This window comes from Poecile atricapillus, chromosome 24 (assembly GCF_030490865.1).
Source record: "Poecile atricapillus isolate bPoeAtr1 chromosome 24, bPoeAtr1.hap1, whole genome shotgun sequence".
Classification (NCBI taxonomy): domain Eukaryota; kingdom Metazoa; phylum Chordata; class Aves; order Passeriformes; family Paridae; genus Poecile; species Poecile atricapillus.
In genome coordinates this window covers 2,238,284-2,261,721 of record NC_081272.1, presented here as the reverse complement: position 1 = coordinate 2,261,721, position 23,438 = coordinate 2,238,284, and the positions used below count along the sequence as shown (strand labels likewise).

General features: G+C 40.4%; 1 protein-coding gene across 3 annotated transcripts in view; it reads left to right on the top strand.

The window, feature by feature from the left end:
- The first annotated feature begins 74 nt into the window (after positions 1 to 74).
- RLF (RLF zinc finger) overlaps positions 75 to 23,438 on the top strand; it is a 41,023-nt gene continuing 17,659 nt past the window's right edge. Inside the window, exons 1-4 of one of the 3 annotated variants that reach the window (XM_058856269.1) lie at positions 75 to 272; positions 5,555 to 5,709; positions 11,482 to 11,563; positions 20,592 to 20,724. In XM_058856269.1, the coding sequence (XP_058712252.1) occupies positions 120 to 272; positions 5,555 to 5,709; positions 11,482 to 11,563; positions 20,592 to 20,724 (523 nt within the window). In that variant the 5' untranslated portion in view covers positions 75 to 119. Of the gene's footprint in view, positions 273 to 5,554; positions 5,710 to 11,481; positions 11,564 to 20,591; positions 20,725 to 23,438 lie in introns of those variants that run through there. The other 2 variants (XM_058856270.1, XM_058856271.1) reach the window with 2 other exon arrangements.

The following is a 23,438-nucleotide window of genomic DNA, read 5'->3' as shown; positions in this document are numbered from 1 at the left end:
CCGCCCCGCGCGGCCACAGCGCCGCGTCACGTGCGCGCGTCACGTGACGCCGTCCCTGGCCGATGAGGTCAGCGTCGGGTCACGTGACCGGTGCCTACGCGCAGTAGGGCCGGGTGCAGATGGCGGACGCGGAGGCCGAGGCGGCGGCGCGGCCGGAGGTGCCGCGGGTGGTGGCGGCGCTCCGCGCTCGCCTCTGGCAGCTGCAGGCCGAGCTGCGCGAGCAGGAGGTGTCGGAGGCCTCGTCCCGAGCCTACTGCCGAGGCTTCTGCCAGGTAGGATGCGGGCGGGGCGGGCCGCGGCGCGGGCTGCAGGCCGGGTGCGGGCAGCGAGGATGAGGCTGGGGCAGGCACGGGGCTGCCGCCCTGGGCCCTCGCTCTTCCGAAGCTGGCGGTGCGCAGGGCTCGGGGCACCGTGCCCGACCCCCGAGCGGGGCTGAGCACGCCCTGCCGAGGGCGCCCCGTGGGCTCTGCGCCGCCAGCCCGGAGCCGGGGCCGAGGGGACTGCTCGCCTTTGGGCTTTGGCAGCGCTTCGGACCGAGGCATCCTGCGGCTCTCGGGTGGGTCTCTGGGACAGGCAGGCCGCACCGCGTTTTCTCGGTGCAGTCTTGGCTCGGTTCCGAGACCTCCCGTTGTCTGTGTTTCACTTGTCTCGGGATCAAATCTGTGTATTCTGCCTTGTCTGAGATGTGCCGGGCAGTGCAAGGAGTGCTTGCTGGCCTGTAAGGGCCTACAGTGCCCTTAAGTCACTGAATGAGCTGTGGTTTGGATATCCCGTCTTGAAAACTTGCTTAGTGCAACCCAGAGGAAGAGCAACAATTTCTGAATCGAGGTGCTAAGTTCCAGAAGAAGAACTAATTTTGATTAAAGTCACAGTGATGGAGATCACTCGTTCTTAAGTAAACTCTTCCAATGGTTAACTAGTTTTTGCTGCCCTCACAGCATTGTCTGCTGTGAGCTCTAAAGTTGAAAAATGGTTATTATGATGCTGGGTTGAATAGTTGTCCCTGTTGAGTCTGAAGAGATTGTGGGTTTTAAAGTAAGAAATAAAAAAATCTGTCTTCTAAACTAGTTCACAACACCTCAGCTTATAAAGCTATAGTATTTGACTGGTGAATGGCAAAATCAGAGGGAAAAGCTTGATGGTGCATCACAAATTATGTATAAGTGATATTACCCTTCACAGTCTTCATTTTGCATCCACAGGTTGTGTGCTTTCCTATACTATTCTGGGAGGATGTTTAGGTCATCACTTACTGAAACAAGAAAATAATTATATTTACTAGGTTTCAAAATTCTTTCCTCTCAAACTGCAGGGTGCAGCTGCATCCTGCTGTGTTTGTCCCAAATTCAGTGTATGGTAAAAACCTGTGACCTTGCATTGACATGGAGCCTGCTACCAAGTGTGACTGTGTCCATATTTAGGTATTGCAAAAATTGTTTCCAGTGGTGTACAGTGTGTTAGGGTATTGACACAAATATTCAGGTAACCCTTAATAGTGGTTTTCAAAATAATCCACATGTCCAGTTTCCCAGATTAGTTTGGTACAGAAGCTTTAGAGATGCTCGATCAGTGGAGTGTGGTGAGAGATGGTTCTGCTACCTAAAAAAATAAAAAGCAAACAACAACAAAGCAAAACAAATGAACAAAAAAAAAACCACAACCCCTCCCCAAACAATGTTCCACAAATAATGTAGCCCTCTAGGTCCTTGTGCTATTAATGTAGTCTGGTTTTAAAATACTGTGATAGCACAGATAAAAATGGAAAAGACTGGTTTTGAGTTGTCATCAGTCTGGGACTTCTTGGGTTGTTGTGCCCATAATCCAGGAGATTCAATGGGCAACATAGAACTGCTGCTCTGTCCTGCAGCAACTTCAACAAAGTTGATGTTGTGCAGACCACTGTGGATGGGGTGTAATTTTATGTCTGGGTTTCTCCTGACAGGGGATGTTGGTAATAACTTCAATCACTTAAGGTCTATCCATATGTGAAATTTAGGGAGCTCAATTTTGTATTAATTACTTAGGAAGTACTACTGATACCTTGTCATAAAGTTATTAAGCTACAGTAGAATGTACCTAGAAAGAAGCTAAATTTATCTGGGCTTAAGTTTGATTTTGGGAAGTAGCTGACATAAGGAGAGCTGAAATGTTTTACATTTGCCATCCTGTGAGTACAGCTGAGGCAGGGGCCTGGAAGGTGCTGTGTTTTGCTGTGGAAATTACCATGGCTGTCAAGCAGACAATGAACCAGATTAGTGAATTTTCTATGCTTTGAGTTGTTTGAATGCCATTTTACTACTTGTAAACTTGTGCTGCTGTGTGCAGATTTCCAGTAGCTCTTATGGGGACTGATGCTGAATGTCACTATTTCCTTGAAGATCCCTATTTCCAAGCAGGGATCTAGTACTTTTATCCAGGATAACAAAACAAAGAAACTGTTGAAGCCTAAATAATGGGTTGACTTTATATTCTATAGATATGAATGCTTTGCACATTCACCTTGGGAAAAACATGTTTTTTGTGGAGAGCAGTATGAACTCAAACAGGCAGATAGAAGGACTAAGGGGACTGTTTGAGGCTGTGCTATCATAAGTAGGAAGAGCAATTATCAGTGAAGGGGACATGGTAGGATGTCAAAGCATCCCATGGGCAAGTGCCCAATAGCTGTTGGCTTTCTGAAATTTTTGAAGATGATGTGTTGAGTGCAATCAGATATGGTTAAGAGGACAAGGAACTATTTTTCTTAAAGAGTCTCAAAGCTGTAACAGGTCAGGAAGCTTTGAGATCTTCCATCTTTAAATTGGGTCTGAATAAAAAAATTATGGTTCTGAGGAAGTGCAGCTAAGCAGGTGTTCTGTCATTCCAGAACATGAAAATCTGTGCAGTGTGGAGGGCTGGTCTGCATGTTACACATTAGGTGGATGTGGCTTCTGGACGTCTCACCCAGTCAGAAGCCCATCAGATGTGTTACTGGAATCAGAGGATGGGATGAAGTGTAAGAGTGGGCGTGTGTTAACAAGACTTTAAGTGCATGAATGCTCTCCTCACACAGGTAATTACACTATAAGGTAGTAATTGCTTCTAAGTTGTTACTTGACAATCCCTTAAACATGTAGATTATCTAATTCTGTCAAGTTAATAATTTTTCCATAATAGCTTTTTTCTATAGACTGCCAGGAGAAATCTGTAGTGGGCAACTGAACAGCTATTACTTGAGAAATAGCGCAAAGGCTTTGAAGAACTTCTTTAATACAGTTACTACATTTGGCTTATTTGTCAGTGTGCTAATACTAATAACACCATAGTGCTCCAAACTACAGATCCTTGAAGTTTAAGCTATTAATAAGTCTATCACCTTGAATCTGGTTTTTACACTGAAACCATTGTTTATGTATTTGATAAGAAGTTTCTCATAAATGGTTAGTCAGTGAATTCCTAATGTTAGCTTGAAGACTTTGATCCCAGTGCTCAGATTGCACTTGAGGAAGGGTGCAGTGTTTATTAGAAAGTGTATTAAATCTTAAAATGTATTCTACTGTATTTTATGGTTTACACAGACTAGGTAGTTTATGATGAAAGTGTCTGTCAAAATAATTGAGTACTAAATTTGGCTTTTTAGATTGTTTTTAGCAGATATATTTTTAGAAAAGTGTGGGGACTGGTGGGTTTGATCTGTTTCTGTAGTCACTGTAATGGTTGTGTTACTGCTGGCTTTACTAACCAGCTGATTTATGATGGTCATCAGTTGACTTTCTCTGGGGACTGCAGCTTGACAGTCTTTGAATGTCATTTAATGCTCCAAAGCAAGATATGATTTGTGTTATATTATCAAATGCTTCATTAATCTGTTAAATAAGTTTGAAGCCTAGTATTACTCGCCATTCACTCCTGCAGCTAATGATCTTTGTGCTGTGCTTAACGATGATTTCTGCAAACTTCCAATTCCTTGCCCCCTGCTTGTCTTTATAACCATTAATATTACGTGGGTTTTTGGGAAAGTTCGGAACTTCAATTCACCCAGAAGGTTTATTAATGAATTGTTGGAGAACAATCCACAAAACAGCGGATTACTGATTCTTAGATAGTATTTTTTTATAGATTTATTTTTCATAAGTATAACGTGTGATTCTGCTAGTCTGGATTGTTTTTAGGCTAGGATTAGTATAGTAATATCACTATATTATATTATATTATATTATTATATAATATATATATATTATACTATATTATATTATATTATATATCACTAGTATAGTAATATCACTGATGTAACATTGGATACTGGCCACTTATTTCTTGCTGTGCTGGAGAGTAGGTTTTGTTTTAGAAGTTTTTGGTCATTATTATGACTGCATTTGGTTTTAGCAAGCTTCTAGTAGGGTTTGTTCCATAGCATCCTCCTTCCATTCACCATCTGATAGGGGCTTTTTAAAAGGTGTTAAAATAAGTTTGTTATGTCAGAGTCCCAACTTTAAGTGATTTGAAAACTGATATGACCTCACCATCCTTGTAGGACAATTTGACTTGTTTTGAATGGTAGGGTGAAGCACTCTGAACTTTTTTATTTTTTTCCCATGCATTCTTGGCCCTAAGGATTCCAAAAAGCACAGCCTCTTTCATTGGTTTTGGTTTTTTTGCAGCTGGCTTTAATCAAGATTGTTACCTTGTTTAGTCTAGGGAGAGTACCACATGGAGAGGGAGCTGGTGAGTATACAAGCATCACTGCTCTGGAGGTGCAGGAGGGTGTTCAGGGAAGGGCTGTTATTTGTGGAGCAAGCAGTCAGAGCTAAGGTGTCCTCAGCTCAGTGCCCTACTTGCTCTCAAATTGTACATCATAGCCGATCAGAGCACAGCATGGTAGTGTAGGTATGTTTTAAAAAGTTTGAGAAACGCTAGTGTTATCCTTGTGTTGATGTGATTTCTATTAAAACTGGCTAGATTTTATATTGCTGCTTTAGTACTGTGCCCAGGTAATGTGGGATTACTGTGGTCAAGGAGTAAAATCTAGGGTAATTTTGTATTTGAAAAATGCTTATGTAATGGTCTGTTCTGGGTTTTTTATCCCTTTCTTGTGGCTTCATGTTTGCTGTGTGGGTAATGCATGTATCTTTAAAACACTACACCTGTAGTAATGTTCTTAATTTCGAGTTTCTTCCTATTTTTTCTGCATTCTCTCTAGTAATAAAGATTCCAGCGTTACATACATGGTGCTGTCTCCATGGTAGTTGTACAAAAGGAGTTAAGTGTAGGGCTTCTCCCTGAATTTCCTACTTAATAGCCAATTGCATATAGCTTTCTCCCTAGTAAAAATTCTGATAACTTTATCAAAATAATAAAGCAAATAAAAATATATTTCAATAAAAGGGAGAATTTATGTTCTGAGATTCTATTCTGTTCTATTTCTGAAAAACTTCCACTTTAAATTCTCCTTCAGAGTAAAAATTTCTCACTTCCAGAATTATTCCACTGTATGTGTTTGATATTGTGTATTGATATTTGTTTTTAAGCAAAAGTGTGTTATAAGAACTTCTAATGATAACTCATTTTCTTTCAGACACTGCTCCAGTATGCTGGCAGTCGGAGTGCATCGGAACATATTTTACCTTTTTTGGAAGTGTATCGAATCTCCATCCAAAGCTTTGCTAATGCAAGACCTTACTTGACTACAGAATGTGAAGATGTTCTTTTGGTACTTGGCAGGCTAGTGCTGTAAGTTTTAAGTTGGTATATTATTTTTTGTTGCTGTTTTAAAGAGAACTGCACTTTATAAATTAAAGGGCAAGCTGTTGAAATAATTTATTGCTTTATTTGACAACTATCATTGCAGTTTATCTAGTAAATGTCTTTAGTATATTTTTAAGCATACCACAAAAATGTATTTGAGCATTTAATTAATTAACATGGATGTGTTCTAAGGCTTTGTTCTTCTGTATCTGGATAATCATGTAGGTATTAGGAAGGTTCTTTCTTAAAACATTCTGCAAGTATGCAAGTTATTTTCTGTAGAAGTTTCAATATTAGACCTTCATACATAGGTGAATAAACCTGGACTCTTTGCTCTGCAGGTGCAGCTTTGTGTGTCCTGTCCCGTTTAGTGCAGGGGCATTCTGAATGTGTCCCTTGTTGAAAAGGACAAGCTGATTTGTGTTCCTGGCAGTCTGGGTTGTGCTGTAAGATTGCAAAGCAGCCTAGACATGACTTAAAGCACAGCAAATCCTGCAACAGAATAGGGAACAGTTTTACAGCTGAATTGGGATAACTTGTAGTTCCTTAAAATCTGTCCTAAGTGCAAAGCAGCTTTTTGGAATTGAAGAGTGTTGCCTGAGGGCTTTCATGTGCACTGGGATATAATCATTATAACCTGAGAATGATGAGGTGATGTGCTGGTCATTCCTTGCTTGTGAGGTTTCACCTGAGGAGGGTGAAGATCTAGAACCTTGAATATGAAGGTCTTCATAGAATAAAAGCAATTCTGTGGCAGTTTTTGTTTGTTTTGTTGGTTTGGTTTTTTTCCTTAAAAGTCTCTTACTCGTTTTGTGGTCTGAACTCAGGTATTTTCTTTAAGATGGACTTTAGCAGTAAACTCCTTGGTCAAATGCTTTATTTTGTAATGGACTGACTTACCATATAGATTGACAGCTCAGAATCAGATTATCTGCAAATGATGCCTTGAAATATTTTCTTTTTAATTGTGAGAAATATGTGAACTAGGAGTGTTTTTGGGTTTTTTGAAAACATGTGAAATCAGGAGAAGTGTCTTAGGTTCTTACTATGGAAACTTAAGATTTTAACTGCTAAATCATCTACCTGGTACATGATACAGATTTTTGGCAGAATATCTTCATTGCTTTTGCAGGCTGTTCCTTTACAGCTAGAGTATTATCGTCTTCATCATGCTATCATGAATTAGCTTGTGTATTTTGTTCTTTCCTACTTGTGTAATTTTAGAAGTTTGTCTTTTAGTGTCTGTTTGCAGGGCATCTCTACTTGGAGTATTTTTTATATATTTTGCCACTGTTAGATATGTTGGGGTGTAAATCCCAGTTCTGTATCAAAATTGCATTTCTCTTGTTGAGAAATATCAGAATATTCTGCTTTTGCTAATATGTTTTTTTCCAGTTTTCAGTGTGCAGAGTTTGTTGTAGCATGTATAGTGAGAAAACCTTGTGTTTGAGGACAGTAAAAAGGCTGACTTGCTGGAATCTCCTCTTTCTTATAATGATTACATTTGAAAGGAATCTAAAGAATGAGATTCAAGGAGTGAGGTGGAAGATAAGATGAGGTAAATGGCATACCCAACTTAACTCTCCCACGTTTTTTCTTTTTCATCAGTTTCCAAGGGAGTGAGCGAGAAGTTAGACAGAGAATTAAAGATAAAAGTTGAGGTTCCATGAGGGAGGAAGACTGTTACCTAGTTAGGGACACAAAACATACTGTTCCCATGCAATTGTGATTTTGGGGTTACCCACAGCTGTCATGCACACTGTGTTTTCAGACTTGAACCTTGATTGGAAGGGAAACAAGAAAACTTGCTGTTTCAAAGCAGAAGTGCTCTACTTCCTATTGAAATCCTCTTTCCCTTCCAACATTCATCCTGGAGAAGAGGAAAAGAACTTCCTCCTCCTGACTTCTTCTCAACAGGCTGAGCCAGTAACAGCCAAGCTCGGTGTACTGTGGTGTTCCCTGCTGAGGTCCTTTGTGCATTCACAGTGCAGCTGACATGAGCAGGGACTGTGCCTCCCACAAGAAACATGATGCTCATGCACTGTGAGGTCTTGTTGGTCCACTGTCCAACCTTGGGAAACAAGGAAAGCTTGGACTGGTTGCTCTTGTAGATTGCAGATGTGACAAACGACTGGAGATGTGGGAAACAGGAATGTTCTTTCTGGCCATGGCAGTGAAGTGACTTACCTGCTTTGCTCAAGTGGAACTTGGACAGGTTATTCACAGCCCCAAAGCACAGTGCATTCCCCTCACCCCCCAGTATTACTGTTTCAAAGGTATTGCCTCTGTAGGATAATTAATAAAGAATTAGCCATATCAGAGATGTTTTTCACTGACAGTTAGTTAGCTGGCTGTCCTTGTGAGTCTCAGGAGACCCTTGAAGCTGGTTATTCACTGAAGCTTCTGTGAGTGATTTATTTCTGAGGCTGCTGTGAGGGGGAAGGTGTCATGTTATCAGTGTAAAAATTTTATTTCCATCTGAAAATGGTTTTTATGATTCTAAGATTAATAGATTAAAAAAAAGAATAAATATTTGGTCAAAATTCACATTGTGTTTGCCAGTGATGGCACTGAACTGAAAGGGAATTTACCACTTCTACAACTTTGAGAAAGTGTTTGTATGGTTTTTTCAACCCTAAAAAGTGAAAGGAGATTTGAATGCTGTCTGGTTTAAGAAGCAAAACTGTATTGAACCAGTAAGACCAGTCTGCCTGAAGCTTGGAGCTCTCTCTCCCCATGGGATCTGACAGATGTTGGTTTCAGACAGATGTGTGCTGGCATCCCACAGCACTCTGAGCAGGCACAGCAGCACTGAGCTGTTTGTCTAATAAAGCAGTTCTCAGCCTAACACACTGCTGCAGTTTGATTCTCTAGATTGCATTTACCACTCTGCTGTCTATCATTGAGAGCTAATTCAACTCTTAATAAGCACAGGATAATTCCTGGCAACAAGTGAACGATTCCTGCTGATAATCCAATGTATAATGAGTCATCTTTGTGTCTCTAAGAAGGCTTGGATTGGAAAAGTGTTCTAATGCAATCTAAAGATGAACACAGTTGTGAAAAATTTTAAAAATTTTTCTGGATGACCTATAAAGTAATTGCAGAAAAATTGTATGCAGATAATACGTTGAATTTTACATAGAGTTATTTGTTCCAAAATAAGGAAATTTATATTTAGGATACATTTTCTTAAAAGATATATTGAAACTGAGTGTTTCAGATGAATAATACTTTTTCTAATAATGTTAACATTCAAGCACCCATTACAGTTTATTTGCAAAAATTGTAATTGAAGTTTGAAATTGAGTTTTGTATAGGTAGGCATTGTGGTGGTACTGATAGAGTAGGGTTAGAAAGGCTTGACTTCATGGCATAACTGTGGTATTTTGGTTTGTGGGCCAGCCATGATATGCAAACTCCATTTAGTTGCATTGCAATAAAGGGGGAAATGGGATTTCAGGGAGGGAGGTGTGGTTTAAAGTATTGTATAATAAAGACCAAAAGAAAGAATTAAGCTAAACAGTGTGTTGTCCCCCTTGTCAGCAAGGAAGTTTTTATGCATCTGTGTGTTTGAATCAATTCTTACAAAAAAAATCTTAGTTAATTGACTTAGGATTCTAATTCTTTTTCTGCCAAGGAAACTGTGATTGGAATATCCTGGATATTACTTTTACAATTGTGCTCTAAGTTGTTTTATGTGGTGGCTTATATGTCTGGAGCTCCAGATTTCTTATGGAGTGACTTTCAGACCAGAGTGTTCTGTGTTGGGGTCCTGAGGAAGACTTGCCTTTTGTTTCAGATCAGTCCTGTGTTACTACAACAGACAGTAGCTCTGGAGCCATAAATTAAATCCTCTTCTCTTCCTAGACTGTCTCACTCTGTATACATAATGCTTTGAAAATGCAATTGCAGGTTTTTTTCACTGACCAAGTAGCAACTTACTGCTTGAGTTTAGAAAAATGATGTTTAAAAGCTCACATTGTAATTTTGTTCAAGTCTATTATATTACATAACTAGTATCATATATATGATAAATAAATGTTCTAGAAAAAGTAATTCTAGGAGTTGAAAGTGGACACAGGTAGGATTGACTAAGTCTGAAAGTGAGGCGTGCATCAAAAGACTTTACAAAAGCACATTGACCACGAAGTTTGCAAATGTGTTACTGGGTATAGAGTCTGTGTGATATGGATGAAAACAGACCACATACCTAGGGATTTTCTTACTTTTCTGGTTTCTTGGTTTTTTGCTTGGGGTTTTTTGTTGTTTTGTTGCTTTTTTTTTTTTTTTTTTTTTTTTAGGGTGTTTTGTGTTAAAATAGAGTTAAGGTGTTTTGTAAAATATTATTAGCAACTACCTGGGTCTAAACATTTGGGCTGGTGAATTAACTTGTACTGTCAAGCTGGAGTACAAGGCAAAGCAAAGTCCTGATTATTTTATTAAATTGAGACCTATGACAGTCGGAATATCTGGTGGTCCTGTTGCCAGCTTTTTCATCATCAGCAAAGTCTCGTGCCTAATGGTGTGAATAATCTATTTCAAGGAACCAGGATTGGGAGTGAACTCAAACGTATGAAATGTGGAAAGGATGGTCAGATACTTATTCAATATTCATCTATTTGGTCTTGTTGGTGTGTATGACTGCTGAATCTGGCTAAAAATGGAGTAGGCATAGCATTTGGTAGGTAACTGTTCAATGCATTTATCAGAAGTCAGGAGGGAGTTGGACATTCTTTTTGAGTACTAAGCAAATCTGAAACTCATGTTTGCTTTATGGTCATCTCTTCCATTTCCCCAAGCTCACTTCTGTCTATCATAAGACTGAATGTGTTGCCTTGTCATTCTTCTATTTAATATTTGAGAGAGGGTGTTTTGAAGAAAAAGTAGCAAGAGTTGAAACTATCTAACAGTGTAGATGTAGCTTATAGCAGTGATTAAGTGCTTTTTTATAGGTGGTGTCCTAGATTAGTTTTCTTTCCTTACATTGTCACGATTTATGAAAATGCTTCTGCTGTAAGTCTGTGAATCTCTAGGCAGAGTGTCATGGTTGACACATTTTATTTGATTAGGTCTAATTGTTTAGTAGGGTTTTAGGCAATCCATATGCTCTGTACAAGGTTGGATAGCTCCTGTTTGAGAGCAAGATAGGCAGCAGTCCTGCCATGGCAGGTTGCAGTTTGTGCTGTAGGTATTGGAACGCTCCCCCAGTTGGTATCAAAGGCTCATAAGGTGTTTCCAGGTGCTGATGCTCCTCTTTACAGATCTTGTCTGGATCCATTCTTGTGCTGATGCATGTGGCTTCTGTCAAGCTGTTTCTTAGGGGGTTTTTTTGTGGCTATCAGTGCTGAAATGTTGAGTTAGGTGAAGCTGGCTTTCATTCTCCCTCTAGGCAGAGACATACTGGACTGCAGTGAACTTTATTTAGAATGGTTATTAGCTTTCCTTTGAGAAGAAAGAATGGAATTCTGTATTGTAATGTTCCTGAGCTACATTGAATGGACTATCTTGTATGATGAGTAGCTGCAATCTTAAATTAGAGGTTGTGTGTAGTGAAAAGGAGCTCTGTTTCCATATGATGAATCATGCCTGATTTACAAGCTGTTTCAGGCCTTTAATTGATTTGCACAATCTAACATGTTTTATTGTTACTGTCATTGCTTATCTGAATAATAAGTAGTATGTGCCAGAAATGTTATTTGATATAACAAGAGAATGTGTTCAGGTAGCTTGTTTACTTGCCTTTTGCTTTTCCAGGAGTTGTTTTGAGCTACTGCTTTCAATTCCTGAAAGTGAATTGCCACATGAGGTGTGGTTAGGATTCCATCAATCCATTCAGGTAAGTGTTCTGGATTTCTTTTTTGTGATTTACATTTTTTAAAAAAAAAAAAAAAAAAAGGCTGCAGTTGTATTCCTTCTTTTCTACCCTTCCCCTGAGTTCCACTTGTCCTGCATTGCTGTTACCTAGGCAGCAAGAATTTCTAAGCAGCAAAAGTCTAACTGCAGCAACCGTATTGGGAGTCTGAAGGCCCAACAGCATATTTATAACCACACGGTTGATGGCAATTTAAGCAGGAGAACCTTAGTAAGTCTTGATTGAATGATTTGTATGAGAGACAGACTGAGTTAAATGAAGTGATTTAACAGCTCTGAAGCATTGTTTTGATGATAAAAGAGCTTTAGTGGAGGTCTGAGTGGCAGGTTAGTGTCTGTACCCGATTTGAGAGGGATGGAAATGGTAGGACAGGTCTTTAGTCCGGGTGGTTCTTAGAAGTGTTTCTTTACAGGTGGTGCTGAAATAAGCTCATACTTTAACATTCCTACAATCAAATCAAGATGGCTAATGTAGACTGTGTAGGAAGAGGAGAAGTTTTCTGGGTTTTAGTCTGGAGGTGGTACCTAGCTGTCTGCAAGAGCTGTTGTTCCTAATGGAGCTGAAAGACAGGAGTGGTATTGCTGTATTTGTATTGATGGGCCCTTCCAGGACCAGGGAGTGCTCTGTTTCTGCTATTGCCTGTTCTGGCTTTAACTGTGACTGGTGAAGTTGGAAGCTAATCTCAGTTATAAGTTACTGAAGTAAAGACCTTGGCAGGAAGTGAGCTTGAGCTTACCTCACAGCTATCTTTATCACAAGACCTTATACCCCTTTGACTGGGGATTTTCTCAGTCTCTGAGGCTTGGCTATTGCTGCATTAGCTCTGAAGATCCTGGTACTGAGCTTCTACTTTTGTTTTCCCTGCAGTCAAGGAAACAGGAGGTGTGAAAACTTTGTTCAGTGAACATGAATAAGCCTGTCACTTTAAACTGAGAGAAGCAGTCTAGCAGAGCTTTGTAGTCCTTCTAGTAGTGGAAGAGGCAGAGATGGTCTGTGCTTGAGTAGAGAAACCTCCTTTTCCTGAAATACCATGGAATATTTATTATCATGGGAACCCTTGAAGCAGTTGGGTGTGGCATGTACTTGGTAATAGAAAGAAATGCAGTAGGTACAGTTTAAATCCTATGGCCTCAGTGGTGACAAGGATGTGTCTTTCATTTTGAGTGCATGGGTCCTGCAATTCCCTTAGTGACTGTAACAGAGCACAATGGACATTGCAGCACTCCAGAGCCAGGTTTGAAGGTGTAGCAGTTCATTTTGACAATGCCCAGCTATGCTATTTGGCTGTTAGCCAAAGGCTGGGTCTGTGCTCCCAAACCCTGCATTTGTTGGGATGCCACAGATAAGGGTGGTCAGCCACAGTTTCATCTTTTATGTTAGGGCTGATGCAAGACATTGAAACTTAGTGTTTCCAAAGTAGCTCTTTAATTTACTAGTACAGTCATTTAGGGTAAAGAGGAGTAAATCAGAATCACAGAGTACCAGGTTGAAAGGACCTCAAGGATCATCTGGTCCAGACTTTCTTGGACAAAGGCAGGGTCTAGACAAGATAGCCCATCACCCTGCCCATCTAAATCTTTAAATTGTCCAGCACTGGAGAATACACCACTTCCCTGGGAAGATTATTGCAGTGGCTGAATCTTCTCATTATGAAAAATTTTCCTTGGTTGTCCAATCCAATTTCCCCAGGAGTAACTTGTACCCATTACCCCATGTCTTTTCCATGTGAGTTCTTGTAAAAAGGGAGTGTCCATTGATTTTTATAGCTACCCATTAAATACTGGAAGATGATGATAAGGTCTTCCCTAAGCCTTGTGATCTTACCTTACACTAAAAGGCAAATATGTTTGTAACTGAGATGGCCTAGACCTGAAACAAGATGTTCTCTCATATTTGGAATATGGGAGGGCACATACCATCTTTTTTCATTGTGGCAGAGTTACAGCGCAGCTCTAAAAGTTGCTAGCTTTTAACTGGAGAGATCTGCGAGGAGAATTCTTATTACCAAGTTTAGTAATTTCTATGATGTAACAAATATGTGCATTTCTAGGATTTTGAAATGATTGATGGAACTTTGACACCTCTGTCAGTAGAGAGCAGGTTTTCAGTCTCTTTATGCTGAATATGTTGGAAGGGAGCTGTTAAATTCCAGTGGTAGAAGGGTGTGATGTCCCACTCTAAAGAGGGATGGAGCATCCAAGATTTGTAAATGCTTGTGGCCTTAAGAATCCACAGAAGTCAGAGGATACACAAAAGCTGTTTTATTAGTAAATTACATGCTTGGCATGGAAATCGGTATGTTAGTGCTTGACCTGCTGTGTAGGCACACAGAGCAGGTGAGGGTTGGATAGAGGGGTATGGTAAGAAGAAAGAGAACAAGAGAGAAAGAGATCACCGGTCCTGGTTCCAGTGTTGGTCCAGCTGGTGGGATCCTGGAGCTACCACCTAGGCTTATTAGGGGTTTTATGGACAGGTTTTTCACTTAGTATGCACATTAGCTATGCAGCCCAGTTTTTCAGACTCCTCTCAAAATGGGTTGGGGGCTTTGGGGGTCTTGGATGGTCTTGATCCCCCTGCTACCATCCATTCCCACTTCCCAACCTCATTCTTGAACTTATGCTGGCATGTGTTGTGCTCATCTCCAGGAGCAAGAACAAGGATGTTTTTCACAGGAAAGTGCTGCCCTACATCCACATGGCCTCTTCTCCAGCCACATTTTGTTCTTTCTCACAGTGTGTTATTACCAATAGTCCTTGCTTATTAGCAACAATCCTTGTGTGCTATTACTGAGAGTCCTTGGTTGGGTCCTCAGCATCTCATTGTTGGTGTTTGAGACATACATGTGAGCCCTTATCTTCTGGGATTCTACAAAGGTTGGCACAAGCTCAGATCTCTCATGTCAACTTTTAGAACTAAGGGAAAATTCAAGATATGCTTCTGCCAGGAGTTACTAGTATTTGCTTGGCTTTTGTAGTGACTTTTTGAAGCTACAGCTTCCAAGTTTAGCACTCATCTAATGCTCCCCATAGTCCGGATTGTGAACTGATTAAGCATGGTGGTTTTCTGGAAGCTTGCTGAAGAGAGGTTTGTTTCTAACAAACAGGTGTTTCTAATAAGATTTTGAAGTAGCTCTCTGGCAGAAGTATGAGAATGCTTGTACCCTGCTTTGGAGTACAGTAGGAACCCACTTGTCACTGCAGGAGTATGTAAGGCATATGAAGGGCAATAGAGATCTTCAAACAAGAATCACTTGTAGGCGGTCTTGTAAGTTTTAAGCCTGCGTGTGACTGTGTGATGTGCAGCTCTACAGGCAAATCCAGTAGGAAAGAACTGCAGAATATTATGTTAGCACATGCCCAGGTCTGATGGATGTGAATGTGCTTACTGCTTTCCTAACAAAATGGACATGTGTAGCTTCAGAGGACTATAACTCCTAATATGGGAGGTATTTTTCAGATCTGCCTGCAGTAGTTGTTGCTCTGTAACAATCTGTGTGGGTAATGGGAGTCAGTGAAACTTCAAATAAATTTCCATCCCAGGAATGTTAAAGGTGAGAGCTTGCGTTTCAAAGCATCAAGGTGTGAGGACTGTCCTAGACTTGAAAGTAGAGTGCCACTGATGTCCAGTTTATATACAAAATGCTGTCAAAATCTTTCTTTGGTGTCTGAACCTGTTTGTTCTGGTATCCTAAATACCAGGAGTCACTACCTGAATCCAGTTTTCCTCATTCCTAGGCAGCTTGGGCAAAGTGAAAACAAGATGTGAGATTGTATGAGAGGAGTCTCAACATGGATTTATTCAGTGGCATCAAGCAAAAAGATGCAGACACAAGTGGGGAAATGCTGTAAAATATGAGTTAAAGGATTGGGGTAGAATTACAACAGGGCTCTTGATATGAGTAAACTCTTAGTCTGGGGCAGGGACTCAGTGGAGAAGTGCAGTGTGGATTGATATAATCTAGTCAGGTGAAGGAGACATTCAAAGACATCTTTAGTGAGAGCAGAGATGTTGTTCTGGGTATTGAATGTTGGTTGTGTAACAGGGTTGCCTTCAAGCCTTACAAAGAGCATCAATGCTTTATTTAGAAAAACTGTGAGTTGAGGATGAGCATAAGCCAAAAACTTTTGTGAAGCTGTAGTAGATGCTGATCACTCTAAATTGCCAGGACTGGAAAATCCTGATGTCTTCAGTAAACTGTTTCAAGGCTTGTCTTTTCTTTTGAACTTTGTCCGTAGGCTCTTACTGTATTATTCTTTTCTGACTTCATTTAGAATGAAATGTTTTATGTCCTGCTCTTTAGAACCTGTTTATGGTGTTGTCCTACCTTAATGAGGTCTGTATATGTAGATGTTGCATTAAGTTTCTTCAAAGACTTTTGATGTATTCGTAATACATTTTTGCATATATTCCATTAATATTAGCTTTACATTCTTCAGCAGGTCCAATATGGTTCAGCTAAGCACTGCAGTGGAAAGGGAGTAAACTGACAGTGGTTAATTACTTGTGCTACATATGTTGGTGAATTTTACATTTGGTATTTTGGTAGTGATATACCCTGAATCTCAAACACAGTGCTGACTCAGCAAATTGGCTTGCTTGTATCAAAAGCCCCTTCTTCCTCATCTTCTTAGGTCCTTTCAGCCCTTAATACAGAGGTGCTGAAATGTGACTGATCCCTATAATTGGACTGGGCTCTGCTGGCTCTGTATTGCATCCTGAAGCCCTCAGATTAGGAATCAGTTGCTATTGGGAAGACATTGTTTATGTTGGATGTCTGGATCATTGGATGTCATAATCTGAGGGCCAGTGGTATTTTCAGTACCTCACCTGTGTCTAGGTTGTGTGATTTTTAAGGTTTTTTTTGTCAGCCATATTATTCCAGTGGTCATGGCAGATAAGTGAGCTGATCTGGCTGTTTCTGTTTCTTTAGAGGCCATGGTTTCTAGCTCCTCAGTGCTTAGATCAGTAGTTCCACCCCTTTCTAGGGCATAACAGCTGTGCTGAATGCCTTCACCGAGCTCAGTAAAGCTCGTGGAGTTCAGTCTTCCAAGTGAAGTTTAAATTGATAGGCTCTTAAATGCTGATGTTTTTTTTGGAGTTAGTCTTTGACCTGCTCTGCACTTGAGACTGAGAGGTTAATGCTGTAACATTAATGTGAGGGAAGAGACTGCATCATGGATGCTCTGGCAACCTGTTGTCTTGAAAAGACTTAATGCTGTGTGACATGTAGTTGGGAAAGGCCTAAAGTAGAGATTGTTAAAATGGACTTCTATTGATTTTTTAGGTAAGATCCAGTAGCTCTTCTACCTGCATACCTGTAGCTGTTTACTTAATCATCCTCAAGACTGAGGATAAAATAATGTACATAGACTTCTCATAGGAAATAACTGCCAGTTACAGAAAGTGGGCTGTGATTAGGTATTTCATGGATGCAATTTTAGATGAGTTTGTTGTTCTCCAGTGATGTTTTTAAATCTGTCCTAAGGCTACAACTTGAGCATCTTTTGGCAGTACCATTGTGTTAAGCATTGTGTGTCATTCACCTGGCTGGTTCTATTGGCATGCCATTTAGCTCAGTGTAAAGTGGAGAATTGATCATTGTAGTTTTAAAAAGCAAAACAAACAAACAAAAAAATCCTTCTTCTTCCCTGAAGGTCTTTGTGGTGAGTTTTGCTCACTGTTCCAGCTTGCACTGGAAGAAAAGGCTTGAGAGGAGGAACAGCTGTGTGAGGGGAGATTGCTTAAGTGATATTCTCAAATGCTTAAACACAGCCTGAAACCTTTGTCAATCACTCAGTGCTGTTAGCTAGGAGCAGTTTGAGCTCTGGTCAAGAGCATGTAAAGCCCCTTGCATCATTAGGGTCCAGCTGTGACACACCAAAATTACTTCTGACCTAGTGAGTAGCATTGCAGACTCAAGACCAGAAACCAGTCATTGCAAGCATCCTATTTGGCTATCTTTGCATCTGCTAATTAGCACCAACTCCTCTACCAATACCAGCTCCTGGTTTTTGAGGTGGTCTTACCAATAACTCACCCACTAGTTTTACTGCCTTTATAATCATTTTTAAAAGTAGCGTGGTCTTTAATGATTTTAGTTAACAGGTTGCTGTGAGCTAATAGTTGGAACACAGTTACAAGAGTTATCTAAAAATAAAATTAATTTTGGGACAATATCTACAGAAAGTCTTTGGTACTGCTAAGGAAGATGAGATTTTTAAAGTTGTCAAAACTGCTTGATAGTTGCATTCACCTATGAGACTTCTAATTTTATGGTCCTTAGAAGGTGGAAGTCTGCACTACAGTTCTGCATTTGGAAAGAGCTAATGTGTGGTTTTTTGCTCACTTCTAGTGTTAGTTTGCTATTATTCTTGTAGTTGGAAAAATAGGGCAGAAGCACTGACTTCCACAAAGTGTGCTTTCTGACATAGTTTGAAATTTCAGCGTGTTGAATCTGCAGCTCTCTGAAGGTTTCTGTTGTAGCAGAGTTGTGGAAGAAAGCTCAGTTACCTGATCCACCTCTTCACTCTGAGTCAGAGGACTTTCTTAAATCAGGTTGCTTAGCGTCCTGTCCCACAAATATTGTCTTTAAGAAATGGAAAATGCACAAATTTTCATTAGTCCTTTCAAAATGAGATTGTTCACATGTGGAAACACTTCCTGCATGCACACTTACAGAATATCCTTTTATGTGACACCCTTGCTAGACAGCTCCAACTACTTTCTGGCAACATAGGGAAGATGAAGACAGCTTGAAGATTTTCCTTTTCACCCTCTTTTCTGCACCTGGTGGTTTTTGCTGGATGTGCATCACTATGGCAAATGAATTGTACAGGACAGTTGCAAACTAAGTGTTGTACTGCAGTAGAACTTAATTCAAAAGTGCCAAATGGGAATAAACATTGCAGGAATCTCTTGGTTATGCTCTGAGACTGTTCAGCACAGCCACCCTTGTTTACAGTAAGAGCTTCCTGCTGACCTACACTTACAGAGTTCTGTGGTGCCAAACTGGAACCCAGCCAGCTGGTCACCAACCTGTTCTGATACTTGGGGTGGTACCATGTGCAGCACTTTAATTTGCCTGTGTTGAGCTTCACTGAGTCCCTGTCAGTGATGTCCTGTGTTGAATGTCCTGGTGGCTGCCTGCCCAACAGTGTCAGCTGCTCTCCTGGTTCTGTATAACCTGTGGGCTGGCAGATAATGCATGTGCTTTGTCCCATTATTCAGACAATAAATGTGTTAAAAATACCAGCACACTGTTGACCCTGAGAAATGCTACTGAGAGACAGCTGCCAGCTGGGTTCTGTACAGTTTGTCACAAGCCTTTTAAGTCTGGCTATTGAACTGGTTTTTTTAATCTGTATTTTTGTCCACTTTTCTTTATTTTAACAATTTGGTTTTGAAGATACTATGGGGGATTGTGAGAAGCCTTGCCAAGTATGACTAATACCATCTACAGCTTGTTACCACAGAAGGTAGTCAGATTACTGGATATAGTTTCCAGGAGAATTTCTCCCATGTTCTTTCAGTCAGGCTATGCTGACTGATCTGTACTTCCCCAGGGTTTCTTACTCCTGGTGATTTCTTCAAGTCACTGGAAACCTTTCTCCAGTGACTATGACCTTACAGAGCCTAGTACAGGATTTGCAGTGACATCCATAATCACCATCAACACCCTTGGCTTCTGTTTGATCCCAAGGATGCTAATGTGATTCAGATCTCTTCTGTCATGCTGATTCATGCCTCTTCCCCACCTCCAGCTCTGCCACTCTTGACAGGGACCAGGAAGGCCTGAGTGCAGACCTTGACAGGAAAATGTGAAGCAAAGTTACAGATCCTCTCCAGTGTCTTCCATTACTCAATGTCCTGTTGAGCTGTTCTCAAGCTTTCCTTGGTCTTCCTTTTCTCAACCAAGTGAGGAAAGCCAGAGATCCACATGTCTGTCAGCTTGGCCCCTGGAGCTTTGTATTTCCTCAGTGTGGTGTGATTTGTGTCCAGGTGTGCAGCAAGCGATGATAGTCTGAGAACAAGCCTTGACAGCTTCTCTGCAGTATCACACATCCAGGTTCCTGTCAAGCACCAAACCTTGTGAGACATGGAGGCTGATTAGCAGCTGAGGATTGTGAATGCTTAGATAGGAGTTTGTAGTGGTAACTGATAGCTTGCTTTGTTTCCTTTCTCCTTTCCCTTCTGGCCTATTGCATTAAAGGCTGCTTATAGCTGGAAATCCTGTTTATTTTAAAGGTGAGCCAAGACATGATGTTACTTTAATTTCATGACTAGTGTAGGAAGATTAGCCAAGCTATGGAGTACAGTAATGTCCATTTCTAGCATCAGGGATACATTTAGTGCTACCTTAGCAGCTTGCACAGGACGATAGAGAATATGCTCTACTTTTTTTTTTGGACATCCCTGTGCTGCTTCTGAGATCTGCAGATCCTTAACACCTTGTGTTGCAGAACACCACCCAGTGTTCTTTCACCCCCTCTGAGATTCATGGCTTTCATGGTTCTCAAAGTGAATTGACTGGCTCACCTTCAGTATTAACACTAAATGTACAATTTTAGACTCTTACCATTTTGCTACTCATTTTGAAAACTATTTAGTCTTCTGAGTTTTTCAATAGCATTATATGCTTTGATATTAAATCATCCTTTATCTTTTATACAATTCCTGTTATTTTTTTTATATATAAACAAGTAAATGGAGAACCATAAAAATTGCAGAAGAGGTGCAACTGCAGAATAGGCTTTTTGATTTAAGCCATGTCAGGCGACTCAGCAGTCTGAAACTGGAGTTTTGCAGTAGGATTAGAGAAGTGAAAGGACATAGGACTACTAAAATCCCAAAGCAAACTTGTCAAAGCAGTAATGACTGAGAGGAATAGTGTAAAAGTACTAAAATGTAGTGAAATATTAGGATAGATAATGTAAAATTACATTGGCTTAATTTTTAGCTAAGACTTTTAATGACTTTTTTTTACATTTTATAGGATTCACATGATGCTTTACTGGAATTTGGGAATAACAACCTCCAAATATTGGTGGATATCACAAGGGAAGGGGTATGGAAAAATCCAGTTCTTCTTAAAATTCTATCCCAGCAACCAGTAGAAACTGAGGAAGGTAAGAGTGTGTTTTTAGAGATGATGTGTGGCTGTTCAGAAATTACTTGGGGCAGTTTTGGTGGGTAAGCAGTGATTTGAAGACAGAAGAGAGTTGCATTTTAAATTGTATTGTGCAGTAGTATTCATGTGTTGCTAAATAATATTTATTATGAAACTGTCTCACTGGCATTTTGAATAATGTGTCCAATTGTACAACCAATGCATCTTTGCTTGGACTGTACTATCCATCAGTTTGACTATTTTGAAACTCCATTTTGAAAAAGAAGTATTTTTTTTTCCATCAAAAATACAGAAATTTTTCTTCCTGAGGTGGTTTGTTTCTCATAACTCTGTGCTTTTAAATGTTTTCCTGAACTCTTCACGGGGAGGATTTTTCTGTGTCCATACTTTTCAGAGGCATGAAAGGAAGGGCAGTGTGGAGTGTTATTGGCTCTAGATTGGGAGGCACTTTGTGTTTAGACTATGGAAATAAGATGTCAAATCAGAAACTGCTGAGGGGTGAGGAAAAGGAGGTGCTAGTGTCACTTTATATAATATGGTCTTTCTAATGTCTTCTATTAAATTCTTCCTTTACTCTGATTTTTTTTCCCATTAGTGGTACCATTAAGTACATGTAGGTATATTATCTGTTCCATTAACAGTGCACTAGACTGCAATTTACCTCTGGTAGTCTAAAGTTAAAAATAACACAGAAGGGAAGAAGAGTTTAGAATAAAGTCTTAAAAATTAAAGGAGAACAAAAAGGTATTTTAAGTTTTCTTCCATAGCAGAATCCTTTGTTCTGGCTTTGGATAGCCTCTCTTTGAGTTGCAGTATGTCAGTATTGTTAATAAATAAATATAAATGTGTTACTGTTGTTGAGACAATATGTTGTTCCCTGTGCTAAAAAAAGAGCAGCCAAGTTGGATTTCTGTCTTCATTAGCTTTCATGTCAGGTATTAATACCATGGCAGGAACATTTTAACTGTTGTGATTTAAAATCAGCTGGAAACATTAAGCCCCACTCAGGTGCTCCCTTTTCCCCCACCCCCTCTGGTGAGAGGGAGACAAGGGCTGACTTAAGAACAATTTACTTGAAAACAGCAACGAGATAAGAAAATGAACAGTGACAGCAACAACAGCAATAACAACAGTTTATAAAAGAAGATGATTACATTCAAAAACACTCTCTGAGAAACTCCTACACTTGGGCCACAACAACCCCTGCAGCACCACAGGCTGGGGACAGGCAGAAAGGGGCCTGGGATGCTGACTGAAAATGAGCCAGCAGTGGGTCCAGGTGGCCAAGAAGGCCAGTGGCACCTGGCCTGGATCAGAAATGGCGTGGCCAGCAGGAGCAGTGCCAGCTCTGGGCCTCTCGGTTCTGCAGAGACCTTGTGATGTTCCAGCATGTCCAGAGAAGGGCAACAAGGCTGGTGAGGGAGGAGTGGCTGATGGAGCTGGGGTTGTTTACCCTGGAGAGAAGGAGGCTATGGGGGAACTTTTTCACTCTCTACAGCTTCCTGAAAGGAGGGTGTAGCCAGGTGAGGGTTAGTCTCTTCTCCCAGGGTGAAAGAATGAGGCCACAGTCTTAAGCTGCATCAGGGGAAGTGTAGGCTGGACATTGGGAAAAAATTCTTCTCTGAAAGAGCCATTGGGCACTGGGATGGTTTGCCCAGGAAGGTGGTGGAGTCACCATCCCTGGAGGTGTTTACAAACAGGCTGGATGTGGCACTCAGTGCCGTGGTTTAGTTTAGAGGTGTGAGGTCATAGGTTGGACTTGATGATCTGAAAGGTCTGTTCCAGCATAGTTAATTCTGTGATTCTGTGACATTCATCAGAGCTCTTCTGCACAGGTGCATTTTTAGGTTGTCTGGAATAGTCCACAGGCATGCCTAAAGAGTCTGAATGTGACTCCTGTATTACACAAATCTGGCAGAAGCATATTTCTCAAGTGTTAGACATTTTAAGTAAAGGGTACTTCTGCAAAATTGAATATCTGCCTAAAATATTGCTTCTACCATGTGTGCATTTGTGGCAATCTTGGAAACCTTGGTTTGGTGTTTTTGCTTGCTTTCAGGGTATCAAAGAGCAGATAAACTGAGAAAAGTGGCCTGTGGACATGCAGCATAGCTGCTTAGACATAGCTAGATGATCTTTCTGAGCTGAGTGTGTCCTCTTAGCACTGAAGCAGCATGATTTAGATATTGGTTGAGTGTTTTCAGCTAACAGTGCAGGGAACAGTGAACAGTAGCAGAGCTCAGTGTGGTATCAGACATGGAGAAAGACACTGAGAGCACTGTGTGAGAGTGCTGTCCTGTTCTGCTCTATTCTTTTGGCTTGCAGCAAGTACTGTGAAAGTGGTAGATAGTAATAGCATTATTGGTAGTGGAAATTGGAAAATAGGGAGATGGGGAATGGCAACATTTAATAGCTATAAATACTGTAATTATTCAGTAAGTAAATAATTTCGTGTCATTACATTACAGGAGATAGAAGGGATTTTATTTGGTGTTTTTTGGTTTTGTTAGCCTTTTGGAAGACTAAAGTATAGTGAAGAGGTATTGAAGATTTCCAGGGAGTTGTAGGAAAAAACATCAGGCTTTGAAAGATAACAAAGGGCACAAAATTCAGTCTTGTGTAGCTGCTACCAGCTATCCAATAACATTTCAAATAAATCAAAATAACGGATATTGTGAGTCATAAAGCTTTAAAGTGATGCAGGAGAAGAGA